This window comes from Carettochelys insculpta, chromosome 23 (assembly GCF_033958435.1).
Source record: "Carettochelys insculpta isolate YL-2023 chromosome 23, ASM3395843v1, whole genome shotgun sequence".
Classification (NCBI taxonomy): domain Eukaryota; kingdom Metazoa; phylum Chordata; order Testudines; family Carettochelyidae; genus Carettochelys; species Carettochelys insculpta.
In genome coordinates, this window is record NC_134159.1 from 9,035,079 (window position 1) to 9,057,137 (window position 22,059).

Genomic DNA, 22,059 nt, shown 5'->3' on the forward strand with positions numbered 1-22,059 from the left:
CAGCCAGCTTGCTGCTCAGCTATGCCTCCACACGGGGCCATTCCTACTTGAGCCTGCTCACTGCCACGTGGGCTTGGTGGCCTCGGTCTGCTGTTTCTCCAGAATCTCCATGTCCTCCCAGCTTTGGGGGCAATGGGACAGAGCTGGCAGAGCCCTGGGCAAGGGGTGGTGACACCGTCTGGGCTGGGTTAAGACGGGGGTGTAACTCCCTCAGGCTGGCACAAGGCCCTGTCTGCCCCGCTGCACAGGGCCCCGAGGGCTGCAGCAATGCAGCTGCTGCTCCCACCAGCGCACGCCTCCCAATCACTCAGCAGGGAGTTCAACCTCTGAGGACTACAATCCCCATCAGGCATTGGGCTGAGGCCAGGGACCCTCAAACTACGTCTCCCATAAGGCCGTGGGAAAGGGGGCGAGCCTGAACTACCCTTCCCATAATACACTGGGGATGAGCCTCTTCTCGGGGTTGGGCCCCGTCCTGTCGCTGAGGGTGTGACGCGTCTGGTTCGGCGCGCTCCGATGACGATGCGGGGGTGTCATGGCTGTTCGGCCGGAGAGAAAGTGAAGGTGAGAGGAGGGGAAAAGCCGGGCGGCGGCCGTGGGGATGCGCGTGGGCTGGTGACGGGGATGGGGATCTGGATCCGATAGCAGGTGGCGGCAGCAGGCTGAGCTGGGGCCGCGCGGACACTCCCCCCCCCCCCGCAGGGGAGCAGCTGCCGAGGCTGAGCCCCTCCCCCCCCGACCGCGCGCCAGCCCCTCCTGTGCAAGGCGCTCGGGGTCCCGGGGGCCCGTGCACGCTCGTACTTGTGCGTTGCACATGGCTCAGGGTGTGCACGTTGGAGGAGGAGGAGGGCGGGGTCAAGGTTAAAGTTGTCAAAACTTCAGGGTTGTCCCTAAGTCTCCAGCAGTTCAAGTTTATTATATTTAATTTGAGAATGGGGGCGGGTGGCGAAATCCCCAGGAATACGTCCAGCCAAAATTGGCGGCCGTAGGATGTGCGTGCTTGTGTGTTGCAGGTGGACTCAGGCCCTGCATACTGTGTGCTTGGCGCTAGAGTAAGGTGGGGTTAGGGCATGCACCCTCACGTGTGTGTGGCATGTGAGCTTGGTATGCATGCTGCACGGCAGGGTTGGGGTGTGTGTGCTCATGTTGTGGCACGTGGGCTTGGTATGTACACCGTATTCAGGTGGAGTTAGGGTGTGCACATCCATGTGTGTGTGGCATGTAGGCTCAGAATTTGGCTACTGTGTTCGGGGTATGAGAGAAGGTCAGGGCATACACACTTGCATGTGCAAGATGCATTCATTCCGGGTGTGTGCATGGGCTGTGTACCTAAATAGTGTGGCAGAGTCACAGTATGTAGAGTTCTATAGGACCCAGGCAGCATGGGTGTGTGGGAGTGAGTCTGGCACTCACTGGCAGTAGCAGGAAGTGTGGTGACCCGGTTCCAGCCTTGTTGCTCAGGGAGTGGGATTTAGGGGATGAGGTGGAGCTGTCCCCATGCTCCCTGGAGTTGGGGAAGTAGAGTAAAATGTCTGGGAGCCAGCAGAGTGGGCTGAGGTTTGGTTGCTCTGCTTCCTGTCACTGCTAGTGAGTGCAGGGAAGGGCTCAACTCTGCTGCAGATGCCTGGCTTCCTGCTGGTACTTTGAACCATGTTGCTTGAGGGATGGGGGGTGCAGTTTGAGGAAAGGCTGCAATAGGGGCAGGGGTGGGAAGAGGCACAGTAGGGTGGAGCAGGGGTGGAGGTTTGAGGACAGGGATGGAGTAGGGCAGAGCAGAGGAGGAAAGAAGCAGAGTCTAGGTTGAAGTTGGGGGGTTCTCCCAGGCCCCACGCCCTCCCGAGGACAGCCCTGCTTATGTGTGCAAGTCTCGGGATTGCCTGTCTCCACAGCCACTCACCTCACACTGTCATGTGACTTTGTGCACCATCTGATCTCATTTTTTCTGTGACTGGGACAGGCTGAATTTAACATCACCCTCGAAGTTGCCACCCAGAGCCCCACCCAGAGTGGAAAGCAGTCACTGACACGCAGGACAGAGGAAGCTGACCATGCCTGGCTTGTGAAAACTTAAGGCTTACCCTGAAAGTAAGCGAGGTTTGCAGCCCCTTCCTTTCTCCACCTACTTTCTTCCCCCACCCCCAGAAGGGGCAGAGTCACTGAGTGGGGAAAGGTCTGTTCATGAAAGGGCAGAGAATACGGAGGGTGAGGTGCTCCTTTGTTTCTTATCTATAGCGGGGGTCTCTGTCTGAGCTCTTGTAACGGGCTACATGCTCCCTCAATGCTAATCAAAAGGGTACATCTCTTTTTCCATAAGATTCCCTCAAAGGGCTTAGTCTCTTTCATATTGCAGCACAGTTGGATGCAGGGGCACTAGAGTGAGCCGTTGAAGGAATTTTTCTGGGATATTTGTTTAATAGCACTTTTAGGAACCTTGGAGTGGTGCCTTTTATCCTTCATTTTTGTCCATTCCCTGTGAAGCATCTGGCACTGGCTGCTGTTGGAAGACAGGTTACTGAGCTCGATAGAGCACTGGTCTGACCCCATGCAGCTATTGTTTTGGAGGAATGATTGTTTTGGTGATCTAGGGAGCTGCCCCAATGCATGCTAATTGCTTTCTGAGACTGAAGTTAAGTGTTTTTGTACTTGGTGTCTGTATAATTCCTGCTGTGCTAAAGAGGCAGCATAGGAGTGACTTGGAGATAAGGGCATGAAGCTAAGAACTTCTCTGATCTATTTTTTAACTGTGGGAGATAAACATCTCCTAGAGTTGGAAGGGACCTCATAAGGTCATCTAATCCATTCACCTGCCCTCTTAGCAGGACCAAGCACCATCCCTGACATCTATTTACCCCAATCCCTAAATGGCCTCAAGGATTGAGCTCCCAACCCTGGGTTTAGCAGACCAATGCTCAAACCACTGAGCTATCCCTCCCCCTGAGAAAGTCTTTGTTCACCTCCATTTCCTCATCGGTATAATGGAGTTGCAACACTTCAACATACCTATGCCACATTCTCTAGCATTTGGAAGTACTCCAAAATTAAAATGCTATCAATATTGAGACACAAGGTGAGCGAGGTAATATCTTTCAGTGGGCTAACAGAAGTTGGTCTATTAAGATGGGTGAACAAAGTGGGGTATGTGAAATTTTGTAAGGGGATGTAGTGTGATTGCACCCCCATGGCATCTGCTGGCTTCCCCACCACATTTCCACTCCCAACTGGTTCAGTGTTCTTGCAGGCAGCTGAGCTCACTCCAGCCGAATTTCCTCCAGCCTCTTCTCTGTCTTTCAACGTAGCTCAGCACTTTGTGCATACGCCCTGGCATTTTTGTGCACAGAGCTGGGGGTTTTGCAGCAGCAGCCCCCACAGCTGGCTTTAGAGCATGGGACTGGCCAGGTCAGTGGATAGAGGAGGGGGAACTGCAGAAGTGTGCACTTAGTAAATAGGACTCTGCATGATCACTCTAGATGCTGAAGCTGGAGAAAGGGGGGAGGGTTTTTTCTGTTGTCCAAAATGGAGTTCCTTGCTGTGCTTTCAGTGGTGGCTCTCATGAGGCGGGTACAGGAATTCACACTTCTCTCTCTCCGTGACACCCCCTTCCCCCCTCCCGCCCCGCGCAAGTCCTTGGGTAAAACTATTCCAAGGGGAGTAGAACCAATCATCTGGAAGGAAAGTCTGCACAAGGGTGATAGGTAACCTTGAGAGAGGGTTTTCTGGTGAATTTATCTGCTCTAATACTTACAGAGTTGGTCAGATAAGGTGGGGGTAGGGCGAGGAAGAGTGAGCTAAAGAGAGGATTTTTTTTTTTTTGGAGTTGGTTTAAAGCATTATGAGACTGTTGTTTTTCTGAGGGCTGCTGCTTAAGGTGAACACTTCTATTTATTTCAGTGGAACTCACCTTGTGAGTTAGGACCGTATCTGCAAGGGTTTGACAGGATCAGGCTTTGAACTTGTAATGACTTTCTGCTGTCTGTTTCAGAATGCAGGATTTTGTTGCCAGTCTAAGACATTTTCTCTCTTGAGCTCTACTCACTGTTTAAGTTTCACAGCAACAAGCCAGATTGTGAGTTTAAAATGCCAGGTTTGCCTGGGGTCCAGAGCACATGTCTAATAAACAGACATTCTGCATTCAACGTTACATCACACTTCCAAATGGCAGACAAAAAGCCTGAATTTCTTTTGTTTGTGATTCTAACAGCATAACCCAACACACACAATTGAGTAGTAACCATGACAATGGCCTATCATATTCTGCGGCATACGGGGTTTTCTCTTTTTTGATTTGTCTTATTTGCAAAGAACAACCCTGAACTATCTACTTAAGAGACAAGTGATACTGATATACTCAAATTATTTGTGGAAAAACAGCAATCCAGTGAGGCACATACACACTTATTTTCTTACATTTGCCAAAAAGGGCCTTTTTCATATGAGCATAACCAAAATTTTTGACGGTTTGGATTACATTAGATAGGTTGGGGGCCCTGCTAATTGCAGGGATAAAAAGTCAAGCCCAATGTAAAACGTTTGCTCACCCCTATATTGAAAGATATTACCTCCCCCAGCTTATCTCTCTTCAGTATCCTGGAGAGCAGCAATAATGCTGCAAACAAAATCATCAAATAATGTTTTTAGATTCTCAGTGCTTTTGGCTGAACTTAATCTGTATTAGAAGACACTAGAGATTAGAAAAAGAGAAGCAAGGATGGCCAGTGGTTAGATCAGTGGTGTCCAAAAGCAAGACACCTGATTGCCACTTGTACGCCCCTGCAGTCAGGTGCCCAGCCCCAAGGACCACACTGCCAGAACTGCCCAGCCCTGAGAGCTGCGTGACACAGTGCCTGAGCTCCTGAGCTGCCACTACCACATGGCATCTGAGGAACTGCCGCACCAGCCCACTGAGCCACATTTACCACAATACACTTCCCTGTTGCCCCTTGTGGCAAATGGGGAGCGTTCTGGATAACGCGAGGTTAGATTATTACCAGGGTAAGTGGCAAGCCTCGGTTCAATTCTTTGCTTTGCCATAGAATTCCTTTGTGACCTTGGGCAAGTCACAGAGTATCTCTCTGCCTTGGTAGCACTGTCCTATAAGTAGGGGGTGTTTGTGGGGTTTGAATACACTTGAGATTGTGAGGTGTTTAGTCACTGTGGTTATAGGGGCACAGACTATCCAATAAGTTCTTGGACTGCATTGTAGACAACTTCTTATTTCAGAATGTTGAAAAAGCTACCAAGGGGAAGCTGTTCTAGATTAGATTTTAACAAATAGGGAGGAATTGATTAAGAATTTTCAAGTGGCAGGCAGCTTGAGTAAAAGTGATCATGAACTCATAGAGCTCACAATTCAGAGGAAGGGTAGCGGGGGAACAGCAAAATAGAGACAATGGATTTCAGGAAGGCGGATTTTGGTAAACTCAGAGAGCTGGTAGGTCCTAACGTCCCATGGGAAGTAAGACTGAGGGGAAAAACAACGGACAAGAGTTGGCAGTTTTTCAAAGGGGGCATTATTAAGGGCCCAAAAGCAAGCTATTCTGCTGTGTAGGAAAGAGAGAAAATATGGCAAAAGGCCACTTTGGCTTAACCAGGCGATCTTGCATGATCTCAAAATAAAAAAGGAATCCTATAAAAATGGAAACTGGGACAAATTACAAAGGATGAATATAGACAAACAACACAGGAATGCAGGAGCAAGATGAAAAAGGCAAAGGCATAGAATGAGCTCAAACTAGCTGCAGGCATAAAGAGAAGCAAGAAGACTTTTTATATATATACATTAGAAGCAAGAGGAAGACCAAGGACAGGGTAGGCCCATTGCTCAGTGAGGAGGGAGAAACAGTAGCAGAAAACTTGGAAATGGTGGAGATATTTAATGACTTCTTTGTTTCGGTCTTCCGCGAGAAGTCTGAGGAAGGAATGCCTAACACAGTGAATGCTAGTGGGAAAGAGGTAGGTGTAGAAGATAAAATTCAAAAAGAAAAAGAAGAAAAAGTTAAAAATCACTTAGAAAAGTTAGATGTCTACAAGTCACCAGGGCCTGATGAAATTCATCCTAGAAAACTTAAGGAGCTGATGCAGGAGGTATCTGAGCCTTTATCTATCACCTTTGGAAAATCATGGGAGACAGGAGAGATTCCAGAAGACTGGAAAACAGCAAATATAGTGCCCATCTCTAAAAAGGGGAATAAGAACAGTGCAGGAAACTACAGACCAGTCAGTTTAACTTCTGTGCCAGGAAAGATAATGGAACAAATAATTAAGGAAAACATCTGCAAACACTTGGAAGGCAGTAAGGTGATAGGGAACAGCCAGCATGGATTTGTAAAGAACAAATCATGTTAAACCAGTCTGATAGCTTTCTTTGATAGGATAACAGGCCTTCTGGCTAAGAGAGAAGCAGTGGATGTGGTATACCTAGACTTCAGTAAGGCATTTGATACGGTCTCACATGATCTTATCAATAAACAAGGCAAATACAACTTAGATGGGGCTACTAAAGGTGGGTGCAAAACTGGCTGAATAACCGTACTCAGAGGGTAGTTATTAATTGTTCTCGATCCTTCTGGGAAGGTTTAACAAGTGGGGCTCCTCAGGGGTCTGTTTTGGGACTGGTTCTGTTCAGTATCTTCATCAATGATTTAGATATTGGCATAGGCAGTGTGCTTATTAAGTTTGCAGATGATACCAAGCTGGAAGGGGTTGCAACTGCATTGGAGAATAGGGTGATAATTCAAAATGATCTGGACAAATTGGATAAATGGTCTGAGATAAACAGAATGAAGTTTAATAAAGACAAATGCAAAGTGCTCCACTTAGGAAGGAACAATCAGTTTCACACATACAGAATGGGGTGTGACTGTCAGTATGGCAGAAAGGGATCTAGCTTGGGGTTGTAGTGGACCACAAGCTAAATATGAGTCAACAGTGTGATGCTGTTGCAAAAAAAGCAAACATGATTCTGGGATGCATTAATAGGTGTGTTGTGAACAAGACACAAGAAGTCATTCTTCCGCTCTACTCTGCGCTGATTAGGTCCCAGTTGGAGTATTGTGTCCAGTTCCAGGCACCTACATTTCAAGAAAGATGTGTAGAAACTGGAAAGGGTCCAGAAAAGAGCAACAAGAGTGATCAAACGTCTAGAGAACATGACCTATGAAGGAAGGCTGAAAGAACTGGGCTTGTTCAGTTTGGAAAAAAGAAGACTGAGGGGGAGACATGATTAGTGGTTTTCAGGTATCTAAAAGGGTGTCATAAGGAGGAGGGAGAAGACTTGTTCTTCTTGGTCTCTGAGGATAGAACAAGAAGCAATGGGTTTAAACTGCATCAAGGGAGGTTTAGGTTGGACATTAGGAAAAAGTTCCTAACTATCAGGGTGGTCAAACACTGGCATAAATTGCCTCGGGAGCTTGTGGAGTCTCCATCTCTGGAGATCTTTAAGAACAGGTTAGATAAGTGTCTATCAGGGATGGTCTAGACAGTACTTGGTCCTGCCATGAGGGCAGGGGGCTGGGCTCGATGACCTCTCAAGGTCCCTTCCAGTCTTAGTATTTTATGATTCTATAAGTACGCTTGTCTTTTCTCAGAGTAGATGACTGTAGCTGATTGTTCCATCATGTATTCTGGGTGAGTTTCTCAGTGACTGTAGGTTGGTGGAAATAACATGCGAAACAGAAATTGCAATCAAATGTAAATTTGATGAGAATTAAATTAAAATGGAGTTTTAAAATCTAAATCAAGGTAGGGAACCTTTTGTGGTCGGGAGCCACAGGCAACTGAGAAGTGCAAAAACAAAAAAGCCTCACTGGCCTTTGGGTTCCCCCCGCCCCCCAAATGAAGAGGATAAAAGATCCTCACAGATGTGGCCCCCAGCTGGTCTGGAGGGGGGAAAAAGGCATTCACCTCACCACCTTCAAGCTCCACCTCAGAGCGTAGGGGGACTGGGGTTAGTAGATTATGGGGGGCCCCATCAGCTTTGGGTGGTGCCAAAAATGAGGAGCTCAGTGCACTGGAGGGGGCAGGTGAGGATGTGGGGTCTGGGCAGTAGGTAGGGTGCAAGAGCAGGGTTTGGGTGGGAGCAGGCGGTGTGGGCTGAGGGTGGAAGGGGGGTGCAGGAGTAGGCTGGGGTGAGGGGCCTGGGTTGGTGGGGGATGTATGTGGTGTCTGGGCAAAAGGAGTCAGGGGATGGGGACATCTACCTGGCACAGGTTTGGGGGGGGGCACACTTGGCTCTGTGTGGCTCTGTGCACTGCAGGGAACTTCCCTCCACCACTTGCCTGAATTGGGTCAACGAGGCTTGGGGCCCTAGCCACAGTGCACCCTCCCACCACCCCACATATCCCTGTGGGGCTGGAGTGCCAGCATGCACCTCTGCGGGGGGGGAATTCCCAGACTTCCTGGGCAGGGTCAAGAGAAGCCGCAGGCCAGTTCTCCATCCCTGATTTCGTTTTCCATGCAAGAAATCTGAGTGGCAATAACCAGTCTGAGTCTCATTGATCTGCTACTCACACTTAACTTTGTGAAATTTATGAGCTCTTTAAGATGATGATCTTCAAAACAAGGTAGCTGTACTTTTAGATGTTGGGTAATAAACACATTGAGAAAAACTTCAGTTTGGTAGAAATAGCATTTGAGGAATTTTGTCTTATTAGATTTCTCCCACCCCCCCACAGCGCAATGTCCCTGTTGTTCACTCGCTCCAAGTCCATAGTTGCTGTAAAGAAGGATAAAAGACACATGGCTGAGGTAAATGCTTCTCCGCTCAAACATTTTGTCACTGCCAAGAAGAAAATCAATGGCATCTTTGAACAGTTGGCTGCATATATCCAGGAGAGTGCCACATTTTTGGAAGGTAAGCTGTATGCCTGAGTAACCTGCCATCATGTATACAGTTGTGCTTCGTTTATTTCATGCATCACACACAAAACGCTAGATTACATGTGATCACTAGAACTGTGAATGTATAAAAGAGACAAAATCACATCACATTTGGTTGAAGGCACAGGTTTTTGCATGCTAGAGTTGATCTCAGATTTTTTTTTTTCATAGTTCAATGATACTTATAAAAGAAATTCATCTTGCACTTGAAAACAGCGTGGCCTGTCTTTAATCTTTTGGTTCTTCTGGTCCCAACATTCCATTGCTGGGAACATATGACAGCTTCTGGCATTAACAGGTTAAGAAATGCACAGCAATGTATTTAACGATCTTTGGAGCATGTGAAATATCACCTATAACAGAAGTATCTGTTTAGAGGGAGGAGCATAGTTAGTTACACAGCTAGTTACACAGGCTTCAGAGTATAGGCAAGGTGTATTTGTTTGTTTGGCATTCAAACAAGTAGGGTCTGGCTTCCATACAAATAAATATTTAACTACACTCTAGAGGCTTAGATTAGATTCATTCATATTTATTTTAACCCTAACCCAGTTGCTGTTGGTAAATTGCTTCTGAAATTCATGGGGTTTGGGGGAATTTATTTGCATTTCAGAAACACACAGGAATGTGGAACTTGACCCTGTCACCACAGAAGAGCAAGTACTGGAGGTCAAAGGATACCTGTCGAAAGTCAGTGGGATTAGTGAGGTGCTGGCACGGCGACACATGAAAGTGGCTTTTTTTGGCAGGTGAGTGAGATACTTCTATTACCTGGGCTGCTCTTGACGAAGGAACTGGGATCGTTACGATCATGGCCAGTTACGGGGCTGCTTTTTTGTTTTACACGGTTTTATACACAAACTGTCCAGACCCTGAAATGTAGAAGTCTGGTCATCCATGGTATTCTCTCACTTTCATTTTGAATCCTTCGCTATTTAGAATAGAATTAAAATAGGAAATAATAGAATATACCTTTAGTACTGATTCATGAGCCAGTTGCTTATGGCAGCTAATACACTGTAGTCTTATTTACATCAAGGGACTGCTTCTAGCACAGTTCTGACAGTGTGAAAAAGCACGACAGGCTGGCACAGGTATACACTCGCACATACAAGCACAACTGCACTATTAGGGGTATGACTTGTTTTGTTCAGGGGAGATGGAAAGATCCATGTTAATCAAAACATCCATGTTAGGAGTGCTCTGCTGCTGTGGTATTTCACTGTTCCTTCCTGATGGAATGCTTCTAATATGTGGCTTAACGCTTGGAACTGCTTGGGTCATGAGATTTGAGTAGCTATATGTGGAGCCGAGCTGTGTCTTGGGAACCCCAGTAAACCATCTGCATTTAACCCCAGGACAAGCAATGGAAAAAGCACAGTGATAAATGCCATGCTGTGGGATAAAGTCCTTCCGTCTGGGATTGGCCACACGACTAATTGTTTCCTTCGTGTGGAGGGGACGGATGGTCATGATGCCTTTCTTCTTACTGAAGGCTCTGAGGAGAAGAGGAGTGTGAAGGTAAGTTCTTAATTAGTATATATGATAAAGAAGATGGATTTTGTCCTAACCTAAGAGCCCTTTGGAAAGGAGTTTTCTCTTGATAAACTGTATCAAACAAAAAAGCAGTCCTGTAGCACCGTAAAAACTAACAATATTATTTATTAGGTGATGAGCTTTTGTGGGAGAGACCCATTCTTCCGATCTGGATCTCAGTCTGTCCCATGAAAGCTCATTACACAATAAGTAATATTGGTAGCCTTTAAGGTGCTACAGGACTGCTTTGTTTGTTTTGTGAAGATACAGACTAACACAGCTACTTCTCTGAGACAACTGGGTAGAATGGGAGGAATCCTGCCCTCAAGTGGTTCCTCATAGATGAAGAACTTTTGGGCAGTTTTATGGGGAGGCCCCTTTTTCAGATCAAATGATGTTCATTTGGGTCTTCACTTTTTCTGATCCGTGAGTACTTCAAGGTGTGGAGATGACTGCTAGAATACATTATCAGACATATAATCTACTCCCAACAATCCTTTCTCCCTTCCTTCTCTTTGACAGACAGTCAATCAGCTGGCTCATGCCCTCCATCAAAATGAACTTCTGAATGCTGGCAGCCTGGTCAGTGTAATGTGGCCCAATTCCAAATGTCCTCTCTTAAAGGATGATCTGGTGCTTATGGACAGGTGAGAGATTTCACTTTCTCCCTACGGAGCCTCTGCCATGAAGTGTACTGGAAGGAGAACTGAGAAATGCAAAGAGAGTGCCACTTAGTAATTCATTTCCGGAACTACATAATCACATGACAGAGTGTAGCACAAGTATGGACATTAGCTGCACTGAGCAGCCACACCCTTTGAAACCATCTTTTGTAAGAAAATATAATGTGCTGCTGCTTCTTTGGAGAAATTCTGGCTAATCAGATTTTTGAGTTTCATAGCTCTAGTGACATCTGTTCTCCTGTTATCTATAGCCCTGGCATTGATGTCACCACAGAGCTGGACAGCTGGATCGACAAGTTTTGTCTGGATGCAGATGTATTTGTGTTGGTGGCAAACTCTGAGTCCACACTGATGCAAACGGTAACTTGAATTCCCCTTGCAAATGGTTGTTGGTCTGGGGTAAATGCTTTGACGTTTAGCAGAGTGATATGTGATTTCCTTGTTTAGGAGAAGCAGTTCTTCCACAAAGTGAATGAACGTCTGTCTCGCCCCAACATTTTTATTCTGAATAACCGCTGGGATGCATCAGCTTCAGAACCTGAATACATGGAAGAGGTTCGTGCCGTATCTAAATGGATGCTCTTTGCTTACACAGTAGATATTCCCAGTTTGAGTGGAGTGTCTAGTGGCGTTAGGGGATGATTTTCTTGCAGTTTAGACTGCTTACCGTGAGGAGGAGTCATCTGGAACAAAGGGTTCGGAAAAAGTATGGCCTAATAGTTATCGCAAGGATCTGGAATGCAGAATTTCTCAGTTCCTTTTGTCGCTGATATTTCTGGGACCTGAGACAGGTCACTTAAATGTCTTCAGGTCTCCATTTATGTATTTGTAAAATGGTTAGTGTGTTCAACTGTCCTCTAGGGGTTTTGTGAAGCTTAGTGTGAGAAGAGGGCGACAAGAAACTATAAAAGAGCAAAATATTTTTATTGTAAACTTGCATCACTATACAGGGCCTGCAGAGGGCATTGGTTGCCTGATCTAGTTGAATGCAATGACATGGACCGTCAAGCAGACTTTAAAATAGTACGGGTGGGTTTATCCTTCAGGTCCGTCGACAGCACATGGAGCGCTGCACCAGTTTTCTCGTGGATGAGTTGGGTGTAGTGGATCGAGCGCAGGTTGGGGACCGCATCTTCTTTGTATCAGCAAAGGAAGTGCTAAATGCCAGGATTCAAAAAGCTCAAGGAATGCCGGAAGGAGGTAGGAGAATTACCAGCTCTGTCTTCCATTTCACTTGTGCAGGCAGATAGAGATTCTCTTGTCCCAAGTAATCAACTGGTGATTTAACCATAAATTCGCTGGGGGCTGGGGAGGAGAAAGAAGCCAAAATTAAACGAGAAGATCTCCAGCAGGTCCATAGAACCAGCTCTCCAGAGTTGTTTCTGCTTTTCGTCCAAATGCTTCAAATTCTCTGTTCGCTTTCTATAAACTTGCCATGGTGACTTTGTCTCCTCTTAGGTGGTGCGTTGGCAGAAGGATTTCAAGTAAGAATGTTTGAGTTTCAAAACTTCGAGAGAAGATTTGAGGTAAGCCCAGTCGTTCATACCAACCTTCTCTTTGAGTTACAGCCCTCTTGGCAGGGTTTGGGGGCAGGAAAGGAGAATAGAGCCGGTAAATTTGGGCTGACAATTGGCCTAGATAGCAAATGAAGCAGGAGAGAGCTGTGTTAGTGCCTCTGGTTTTCTGATGCCTACCTCTGTGCGACAGGAATGTATCTCACAGTCTGCCGTGAAGACAAAATTTGAGCAGCATACAGTGAGAGCCAAGCAGATTGCTGAAGATGTTCGTCTTATCATGGATTCCCTGCATATTGCTGCCCAGGAGCAGAGGTGAGCAGCTGCAGAGACCCAGTGCGCACGAGACTGCAGCTTGTGCTGCATATTTTTGGGAGGGAGTCTGGAAAATATGAATATTAGGCCTTTGTTTTTAAAATTACAATGCAGCATATACAATTTCTGGGGACAGGAACATTGTTTCCTGTAAGCTAAGTACTTGGGTGTCCGCCCAGGAAGAATTCAGGTGCTGCCTATCTGATTTGCAAAGCGTCCACAGCTTGTGTTTCTGTTAGTGGTGTATATCTGCTTATGTTGCCCATAACTAAATTTATTCCACACACATGGCAAAAGTAGAGGGAGCACTGGACAGGAAGACACATCCCACTATTCCTGCCTCCAATGTATTATTATGGAGAAACTTCCTATCTCTCTTGTATGCCACTTGTGTGTAACATGTCTTACATATTGTTACTGCTTGTCCCTGGGAAAGAGGATCTCTGCTCCCTCCAAATGTCTTAACTTCGGGATTCCATTTAGCTTGCAGATCAGAGATGTGCTCATGCTGCTTTCTAATGGGCTCCTTCTTTCCTCAGGTTTTATTGCCTGGAGATGCGAGAAGAACGACAAGAGCGCTTGGGTTTTATTGACAAACAGCTGGAGCTGCTCACTCAAGACTACAAGGTGAAAATAAAACAGATCACGGAAGAAGTGGAGAGACAGGTAAGGAACAGGTGCTTCCTTGGCCTAGAGGCCAAACAGAGGGATGAAAGGAGGGTTGTGAAGGGCTGCCTGGAAGAAGAGAGGCAGATAAGGAACTGAGAAAACCCAACAGGCTGAATGAGCACTGAAGCCTCAAGGGTTCTGCTAGAACATATGTGGTAGAGACTTATGGCTGTCATCGGGGTAACTGGTTTATTTCTGCATTGGTGCTTATAAGCAAATCAATTTTTCTACCAACTTCTTCAGCTGTCCTTGGAATAGTCATGTGTTTTCTCTGCTGGTGGCCCAGAAAACCCTGTACTGAGAGTTGTATGGCTGCTCTTTCAGGTATCAAATGCAATGGCTGAAGAGATTAGGCGGCTCTCAGTATTGGTGGATGACTACCAAACGGATTTCCATCCATCTCCAGTTGTTATCAAAGTTTACAAGAATGTGAGTAACCACACTGCCTTTCAACATGTTGGGCCAACAACCTAAATAATTTGGTTTTTGTGCTGATGACTCAGTAATTGTTTCAGCTGTTGAAATTACCAAACTTTCAAATGCATAGGGTATAGGCACAGTTTCCTTTCTTTGTGAAAATCGTTCATATTTGTCTTTTTGTCCTTCGAGAGTTTCATTACATCTCAAAAAAGGAATGGGGGCTTTCCAGACAAACCTAGTTGTAATAGATTTGTATAATATGTAGTACTTAGTACAGGACATGACATTAGGGCACTATGTACCTCGTATCAAGTTGCACTTTCATATGGGGCATTTTCCCAAAGCAGAGGTCATAGGGGCAGACAAGAACAGAACTGACCAATCACTTCCCTCTGCAATATTGAGCTAACTTTAAACAGATGTTGGGATTTGGGACGGACAGAATTTATGCATCCTATTTGGAGAAACAATTCCCTGTTTTGAGAATTGTCTGTTTGGGGCAATTCCAGCACTTGGAATTAATGCGGTGTCTGGACAGCCATGCCTTTTTTGTTTGGATTGTTTCAGTGTCAGTCGTTGCCTTGTGACTGTTTCAGGAACTACATCGACACATTGAGGAGGGCCTGGGGCGTAACATGTCCGATCGGTGCTCTAATGCCATAACTGCTTCGCTGCAAACTGTGCAACAAGAAATGATAGGTCAGTATGGCGTGTGAAGAACTACAGGCAAACAGGAGTAAGGCTAGTGTGGCAATTGCATCAATGCAGATTTAAATTAGCTGTAAGGCCTGATGAACTGATGGCAATGTCTCAAATAATAAAGGTTGAACATCTCTAATCTGGCACTCTAATCTAATCCATCCAGCAGCGTCTGTAATCCCAGCATGATTTTAGTTAGCCTGACAATCATGTATCGTGGATGCGGCCAAGTTTCCCATGGTCCCATAAAGTTTGTTTCCAGCCACCAGTCCTGGCTCTCGGAGTTCTGTGCTGTTATTTAGCTCTAATTTATCCCTAAGGGTCTTCTGAGAGCCCAGTAAGCAGTGGAAGTGTTGGTAATGTGCTAGACAATACTGACCTCCTGTGATCCAGCAAATTTTCCCTCACTTTATTTGCCTTGACCACACTAAACCGTGAACTATATTTTATAAAATTATTCTGAAACTACTTCAGGAAAAGCAAGGTTCCTGCCAGCTGTGGCACTGGTCAGGTCCTGAGGTTGCCAGACTAGAGAGGTTCAGTCTGTACTATCTTGTTTAGAGAGACTGTAGTTCAGTGTCTATATGGCGTTTCTTAAATACCTGTTTTCAGGTGTTTTCCATGTCATGAAACTCATTCTAGATGGATGCTTCACACCCACCTCCTGCTTTGGAGCAGTCTGTTCTATAAAATTTTAAAAACAGTAGAGCCTTTGATGAGGCTTATTCCATGAAAATACAGCACTACTAGCTGAACAGCTTGCACATCGTGCTGTCTCAAGGTGCACAGGACAAAGACCTCTTTGCAGGAATAGGAATCTTCTCCATGTTACGGCAAAAAGGTTTGATACTGTGAGGTGCATAATTTACAGTATTTTCAGCTCGTCCCACTGCAGGGGCGTTTTGCTGGATGCTCTAGCAAAGCTCCCGCCCACAGCTGGCAGGAACCGTGCTTTTCTTGAAGCAGTTTCAAAATTATTTTATCAAATATAGTTCAGGATTGAGTGTGATCAAGGTAAATGAAGTGGCCATTGGTTTTAATTAATTGAGTGGTGGTGATTTGATGCATTAGCAACTTCTAATGTCTGAGCATGTTCTAATTTATAGAATTGTTAGTGGGGGTAAACCATGCATCTGGCAATTTATTTATACCAGATTCTCAGACTATGGGTCATAGACTTTCATGGTCCTCTAGATAATTATGAGTAAGCTGTGGGAGGTAGCAAGGGAAACGTCCACAGAAAGATCTCTTATAAATGGTCCCTGGAATGGAAAGTTGGAGAATGACTGACTGCTCTGGGGACTTTAGTGCTGTATTTGGCCATAGTAAATTACAGATCCTAAAAGTGGGTCTGGGTCAGATGAGGAAATAGGGTTTTTGTTTTGTTTTGCTTTGTTTTTAAAGAGAAACAAACCAACTGAAAAAATAAAGCGAACACAGTGCTGATTCCTGTCAGCCCCATTATGCTGATATTTTCCCCCTTCTCTCCCATTTCTCATCTCTGTAGATGGTTTAAAGCCCCTTCTCCCAGTCTCTCTAAGGGGTCAGATAGACATGCTGATCCCCCGGCAGTGCTTCATGCTCAGCTATGACCTGAACTGTGACAAGCTCTGTGCCGACTTCCAGGAGGACATTGAATTCCATTTTTCTCTTGGGTGGACAATGCTTGTGAATCGGTTTTTGGGACCAAAGAACAGTCGCCGGGCTTTATTGGGCTATAATGACCAGGTACAACCTCTCATTACGTGTTGAGTGAGTCTAGTAGACTTCAGTGGCTGTCAAAGCTCTGAAAGAAATAACCGTGGCTTTCCTTCTCCCTTTTATCTGTGGCTCTTTTTTTTTTTTTTTTTCCTTTTCTGTTCTGATTAGGTTCAACGTCCTTTAACTCCTGCAAATCCCAGCCTGCCTCCCTTACCGCAGAGTTCTATGACCCAGGAAGAGCTGATGGTGTCCATGGTGACTGGACTGGCATCACTGACTTCCAGAACTTCCATGGGGATCCTCGTGGTTGGTGGAGTGGTGGGTTGAAAATCTCTGAGAAATAGTCGGTGCAGTGGTAGCTGTACTGTTGATTTGAAAAGTATTTTGACCCTGCATTTCAGTGAGAGATGGACAGAGTATTTGTGTCTTGGTCTACAGAGAGTGGTGTATCTAAGGAACATTAAAAGGGAAGAGCTAATGAGCTTATTGCACTTGAAGATTGGGGGTAGACTCAGAGTTAAGATACAATAACACTTGCAGAGCATTTTGCAAACATGAATTACTATGTGTCTGAGCACGGGTGGTTTCATTGATGGGGTAACTAAGACAGAGGTGGGGGCTGACACTTTCATAACCAAAGTCTGATTTTGTGTACTTTGAATTCTGGAATTCCCAGCTTCAGACAATTTGGGTGGATTCTTTTTTCCCTCCGAGAATGCTGATGGCCCACAGCGCCCATTGGCTGGGAGTTGTAGGTGCTTAGCGCCTTTGAAAACAAGCTCTGGATGCCTCATGCTGGGGCATCCAAAATTAGGAATCAAGAGACTTAGCTAAAGTTGCACAGTAAATTCTTTCTAGAGCAGGAACTAGAGTCCAAGTCACCTAGTCCTTATAGGACGTGGCCTGGGGATGGAAGGATAGACGTCTTTAAAAAGGCTCTTGCTTAATTACCTGCACTTCAGAGGCAGGGATAGTGTGAACAGGAAAGGGATCCCTTATACTTATGGACCTTTTTCCTGTGTGTTATGCATGTACCACACATGTCTGACAGGTGGGTAGTTAGGCAGATTGTTGTTCTCGCTGGATAGGTTGGAAACCAGCAGAAGAGAGGCGATCCTCCTCCTCCTCCTCCCCTCAGTAAGTCAAGCTCAGTGTCTTATGCTTGGAACAAAAAATGTACATTTGCTTTTTGTTCCATTATAAGATGTTAGCATCATTGTTGGCTGCTGAGTTTTGCCACCTTTCTACTATGTTCATTGCAGGTCTGGAAGGCTGTGGGGTGGAGACTGATTGCTCTCTCTCTTGGCCTTTATGGACTCCTTTATGTATATGAGCGCCTCACTTGGACTACGAAGGCAAAGGAGAGAGCTTTCAAACGCCAGTTTGTGGAGTATGCAAGTGAGAAGCTGCAGCTTATTGTCAGCTACACAGGCTCCAACTGCAGCCACCAAGTCCAACAGTGAGTTGCTTTGATTCCACTAATATTTTCTACATCATTTTTCAAGGTACTTTTGCTTAAAACAAGCGAGGCCAGCTGTCACCCTGGCTACCACAGGATAGTACAGTTTCTGAGCTCCACGTCTTAAAAACGTGCAGTGATGGATGAGCGAGTATTGAAACTTTATCGTGCACATTTCTAAATCACTGGTTGCCATAGTAACAGGGTGCTTTTAAACATGAGCACTAACTCTTCAGGAATGTCAAGAATATAAAACTGAGGTTACTATGCTACTGTTCAAAATATGCAGTAAGTTCCCTGTTGCCCACTGACTCTGGAATGGAAAGAGAGGTCGTCAGACTGGGTTTTCCAGAGGTGGTATAATTAAACCATTGTACAGTTTGATCTCCCCTTTCTTCCCTCCTTTCTCCATTTTCTAGGGAACTTGCTGGGACATTTGCTCACTTGTGTCAGCAGGTGGATGTCACACGGGAGAATCTTGAGCAGGAGATTGCTGCCATGAATAAAAAAATTGAAATCTTGGATTCGTTGCAGAGCAAAGCAAAACTGCTCAGGTGAGATCTTTGCTTCCTGACAGCAAATTCATGGAGATTTGTCTCTATGCTGTGCTGTCTTTAGCGGAGTCACAGTGATTACATATAACATAGAGAGTTTCTGGACTGTTCGGGTCAGGATGTGCCTGACAGATTGTGGCATCAACTTGCTCCCACTTGAAGTCAAGCAAACATGGTCATTGATCTCTGCATCTTCCAAGTAGGCAATGAGAGTTCCTAAGGGAACAGATCTTCTATGTACAAACACAATATATTTGTTGTATGTCCTTTTGTACAGATGGCATTGCTATCACTCAGCCTGTAAGAGGAAAAGTTCCAGCATAGTCCTGGAACTTTGGTACCAGTGATGTAATTATCTTGAGCCCATTCCTTCTTGAGTAGGGAAAAAATTTATTTTTCTGCACTGGCAGACATTTTTAGTGTTCTGGCACTAGCCTGATATCTGGGACTTTTTATTTTCTCCTGACTACATCTGGTCAGGATCACAAACCCCCCCAAAATATGGGTCCTTAACAGAGTCCTTCAGAAACCAGTCTTATCTCCTAAAATGAGAGGGCACGTGGTTTTTGCTGTTCGCCTCCATTCCAGGTGGACAGGGATGTCCCCTCTTAAATGTTCCACTCCCACAAACAGAGAATGAGATCACTTGAAACTTGCAGTTAAGATTTTTGGTTTGAACCCCAAAACCTATAGTTCATGCAAGTTCCCTGACCTTAGAACAGAGGCATCTAATCATGGGACCCTGTGGCATCTCCTACCATTCTTTGATAATTTTGTGTCCCTTTCATGTATTTTTCAGGTAAAAGTGAGCAGCGAATGATCATTAACTTCAATGCATAGGCCTAACTGAGTTTTTCTTTTTTTCCTTCCTTCCTTCTTGCAGGAATAAGGCAGGCTGGCTCGACAGTGAACTGAACATGTTCACACATCAGTACCTCCAGCAGAGCAGATAATGTGGGAAAGCAAAAAAACATTTCCCTTCAGTGCTCTCTTAATCTCTGCAGAGAACGTGGTGGGGGATGGAATCCCTAAGGAGCCTGAGCAAAAGCCAGTTGTTAAGTGGCCTATCGTCATGTGAACAGTGGGATTCTGCTTCCCCTCATCATGTCCAGCCTTTCAGCACACATCTGTTTATAACTCTCTCCTTCTTGTGGGAAGATTAGACTACTTCCAGGAGGAACTTCTGCTTCATGCACTTAGAGGGGGCTTTTGTAATGCAGGATGAAGTATGGGAGTTGGTTGGAGGTGGGGGGTTGGTGGTAACTCACTAGTCACCAAACTTTATCAAGTTCAGATATAGTCTCACAAAGCTTCCCCTTGATGAACTATAACCTTAATAGGTAAAGATGGGTCTTGATAATTCTTTGAGGTACAAAGCCACAAGATCAGATATGTGTGAAAAGCAGCTGTTGGTGTAAACAAGACCTTTTCTCCATTCCCATGCTTACGGAGGCCCATATAATACTCTAACAGCCCATGCAGAGGCCTATCCATACTTCTCAGCTGCTCTTCAACTGCAATAGCACAGGAGAGAGACTCACTGCTCTTTCTCTTTCCATGGAGAAGTGTCACTGGGAATGTTCAACCCCAGGAGCAGAGAAACCAATCTTTTTTTGTTGGGATCTTGCTGTAGTAAGCTACTTCTTATGGTCTCTTAAAGTTTGGGTCATGTTCCTCCTCAAATCTCTTCAGTTTAAGAAAGCTCTTTGCCTAGCCCCAAGCCTGCCAGTGGGATGGGCTTCTGCCCCCTTGACCCCCGGCCCTTGAAAGGTGCCTGGATTGCTGGCCACTGCAGCTGCCAAAGTAGCAGCAGCGCCAGAGCTCTGCGCTGCTTTTGAAATGCTCCATCTGCGCTCTCAGGAAGTGTGGTGGAGAGAAAAGGCTGACTGCCCTAAGCCCCGCCCCTTTTACCCTTGGCCCTTCCTAGGGCGAGAAGCCACCTCCTCCCCAACCTTGCCTGTGCTGGCTGTCAGCTCTGTTGCCTAGCCCTGTGTTACTTCAGAGACAAAACTTACCGACTTTGTTCAGTTGCTGTGGAGTTAGAGGATCTAGCAGTCACATTTGATGACAAATGGCAAACTGGTATCTTACTGATGAAGCTAAGCAGGATCTGAGCTGGGCCAGTTGGCAGCATGTGAGTAGCTATTTTACAAAGTATGTAGGCAAATGAGGTTTTTAAAATGCACGCATTGGAATGCAGTCTTCTGCCATTCCAGGCTACGTCTACACTAGCCAAAAACTTCGAAATAGCCATGCAAATGGCCATTTCAGAGTTTACTAATGAAGCGCTGAAATGCATATTCAGTGCCTCATTAGCATGCGGGCAGCTGCCATACTTCAAAATTGACGCGGCTCGCTGGCGCGCAGCTCGTCCAGACGGGGCTCCTTTTCGAAAGGATGCCGCCTACTTCAAAATCCCCTTATTCCCATCTGTTCATAGGAATAAGGGGACTTTGAAGTAGGTGGGGTCCTTTAGAAAAGGAGCCCCGTCTGGACGAGTCACGTGGTGATGAGCCGCGTCAATGTTGAAGTGTGGCAGCCGCCCGCATGCTAATGAGGTGCTGAATATGTATTTTAGCACTTCATTAGTAAACTTTGAAATGGCCATTTGCATGGCTATTTCGAAGTTTTTGGCTAGTGTAGACACGGCCCCAATGTCACTACATGGCCTTTAGGGCAGGGTAGATTACAAGCTGTAGGAGACTTTGCTTCAGGAAGTGTTGCTGTAGGATGTTAACTGTCTGTGCGTTAATGTGGTTCAGTTTGAGGGTATATTTTTTTCTGATCCAGTGTAGGTCATGTGGAGCGAAGGAGATGTGTATAGGTGTGAGAATACCATGCCAGGGCAGCATAAGTTTTAACCACTTTTTTTGTAAATGGAGGAGATTGATTTTCCCTAAAATGCAGTTTAATTCTGAACATAAGAATTGCAGCACGGGCCTGACTCTGATACTGTTGGGACCAGGGGTAGAGAACTCCCTTTGATTTCAATAGAAGCAGGTTCAGATTCCCAGGTTGTTGGGAAGCTTTCCTCAGTTAGGGAAGACACTCATCCACTGTGTGTCATGATGGGGCTTTTCTTCTTCCCCTGGCATTTCTCCAGAAGTAGAAGTGTCTCCCAGGGATACCAGACTGAGTACCTGCATTGTTCTTGGCTGTTGTGGGGATCTCTCATTCTCTAACCATGTGGATCTATTTGGCCTCTAAAATGTGGGCATTCTTACTATGGCAATGAAACCTGGCTTGTAGAGCAAGGGAGGTAAGAATTACTTGAACCTTTTTAAAGCAAAATTGCTAATACAAAGAAATGTTTCTAAAAGTGAGTACCTAACCCTAGCCGCTAGAGTCTGAAGATTGCCTTCTGCATGTTATGTTAACAGAATCAAAGTTTAATATAATTGCCAATTAATTTGATTCTTATAAAACAGAAGCAAAATACAACTGAACTTCTTTTATATAGACTGGTGGAAGAGTTCACACTGCTATACATTAAGGAAAGAGCTTCTGCGTCTGGGGAATGTTACTCTTATGTAGGAGAACAAAGGATTGCAAGAACAGACTTCTCCAGGTTCACATTAAAGAAGTTTGGCTACATGCACTTTATTTTATTGCTGCTAATTTACTATTTTCTCCTT

The 22,059-nt window shown here is 45.5% G+C and overlaps 1 protein-coding gene across 4 annotated transcripts; it reads left to right on the top strand.

The window, feature by feature from the left end:
* The first annotated feature begins 504 nt into the window (after positions 1-504).
* On the top strand, positions 505-20,709 carry MFN2 (mitofusin 2). Of its 4 annotated transcripts, XM_074975711.1 has the most exons (20): positions 547-564; positions 1,014-1,057; positions 1,958-2,085; positions 8,670-8,848; positions 9,488-9,623; positions 10,233-10,395; positions 10,933-11,057; positions 11,345-11,453; positions 11,541-11,648; positions 12,140-12,293; positions 12,552-12,619; positions 12,801-12,922; positions 13,462-13,588; positions 13,916-14,020; positions 14,608-14,710; positions 16,218-16,438; positions 16,580-16,729; positions 17,674-17,870; positions 18,290-18,424; positions 19,308-20,709. In XM_074975711.1, exons 4-20 carry the CDS (start codon positions 8,674-8,676, stop codon positions 19,375-19,377), a joined length of 2,268 nt encoding a protein of 755 aa, XP_074831812.1. In that variant the 5' UTR covers positions 547-564; positions 1,014-1,057; positions 1,958-2,085; positions 8,670-8,673; the 3' UTR covers positions 19,378-20,709. The 4 variants fall into 4 exon arrangements, with proteins under 4 accessions (XP_074831811.1, XP_074831814.1, XP_074831812.1 ...); XM_074975710.1 differs by lacking the exon at positions 1,014-1,057 and having other exon boundaries at positions 505-564; XM_074975712.1 differs by lacking the exon at positions 547-564 and having other exon boundaries at positions 1,014-1,052.
* Positions 20,710-22,059: the final 1,350 nt, after the last annotated feature.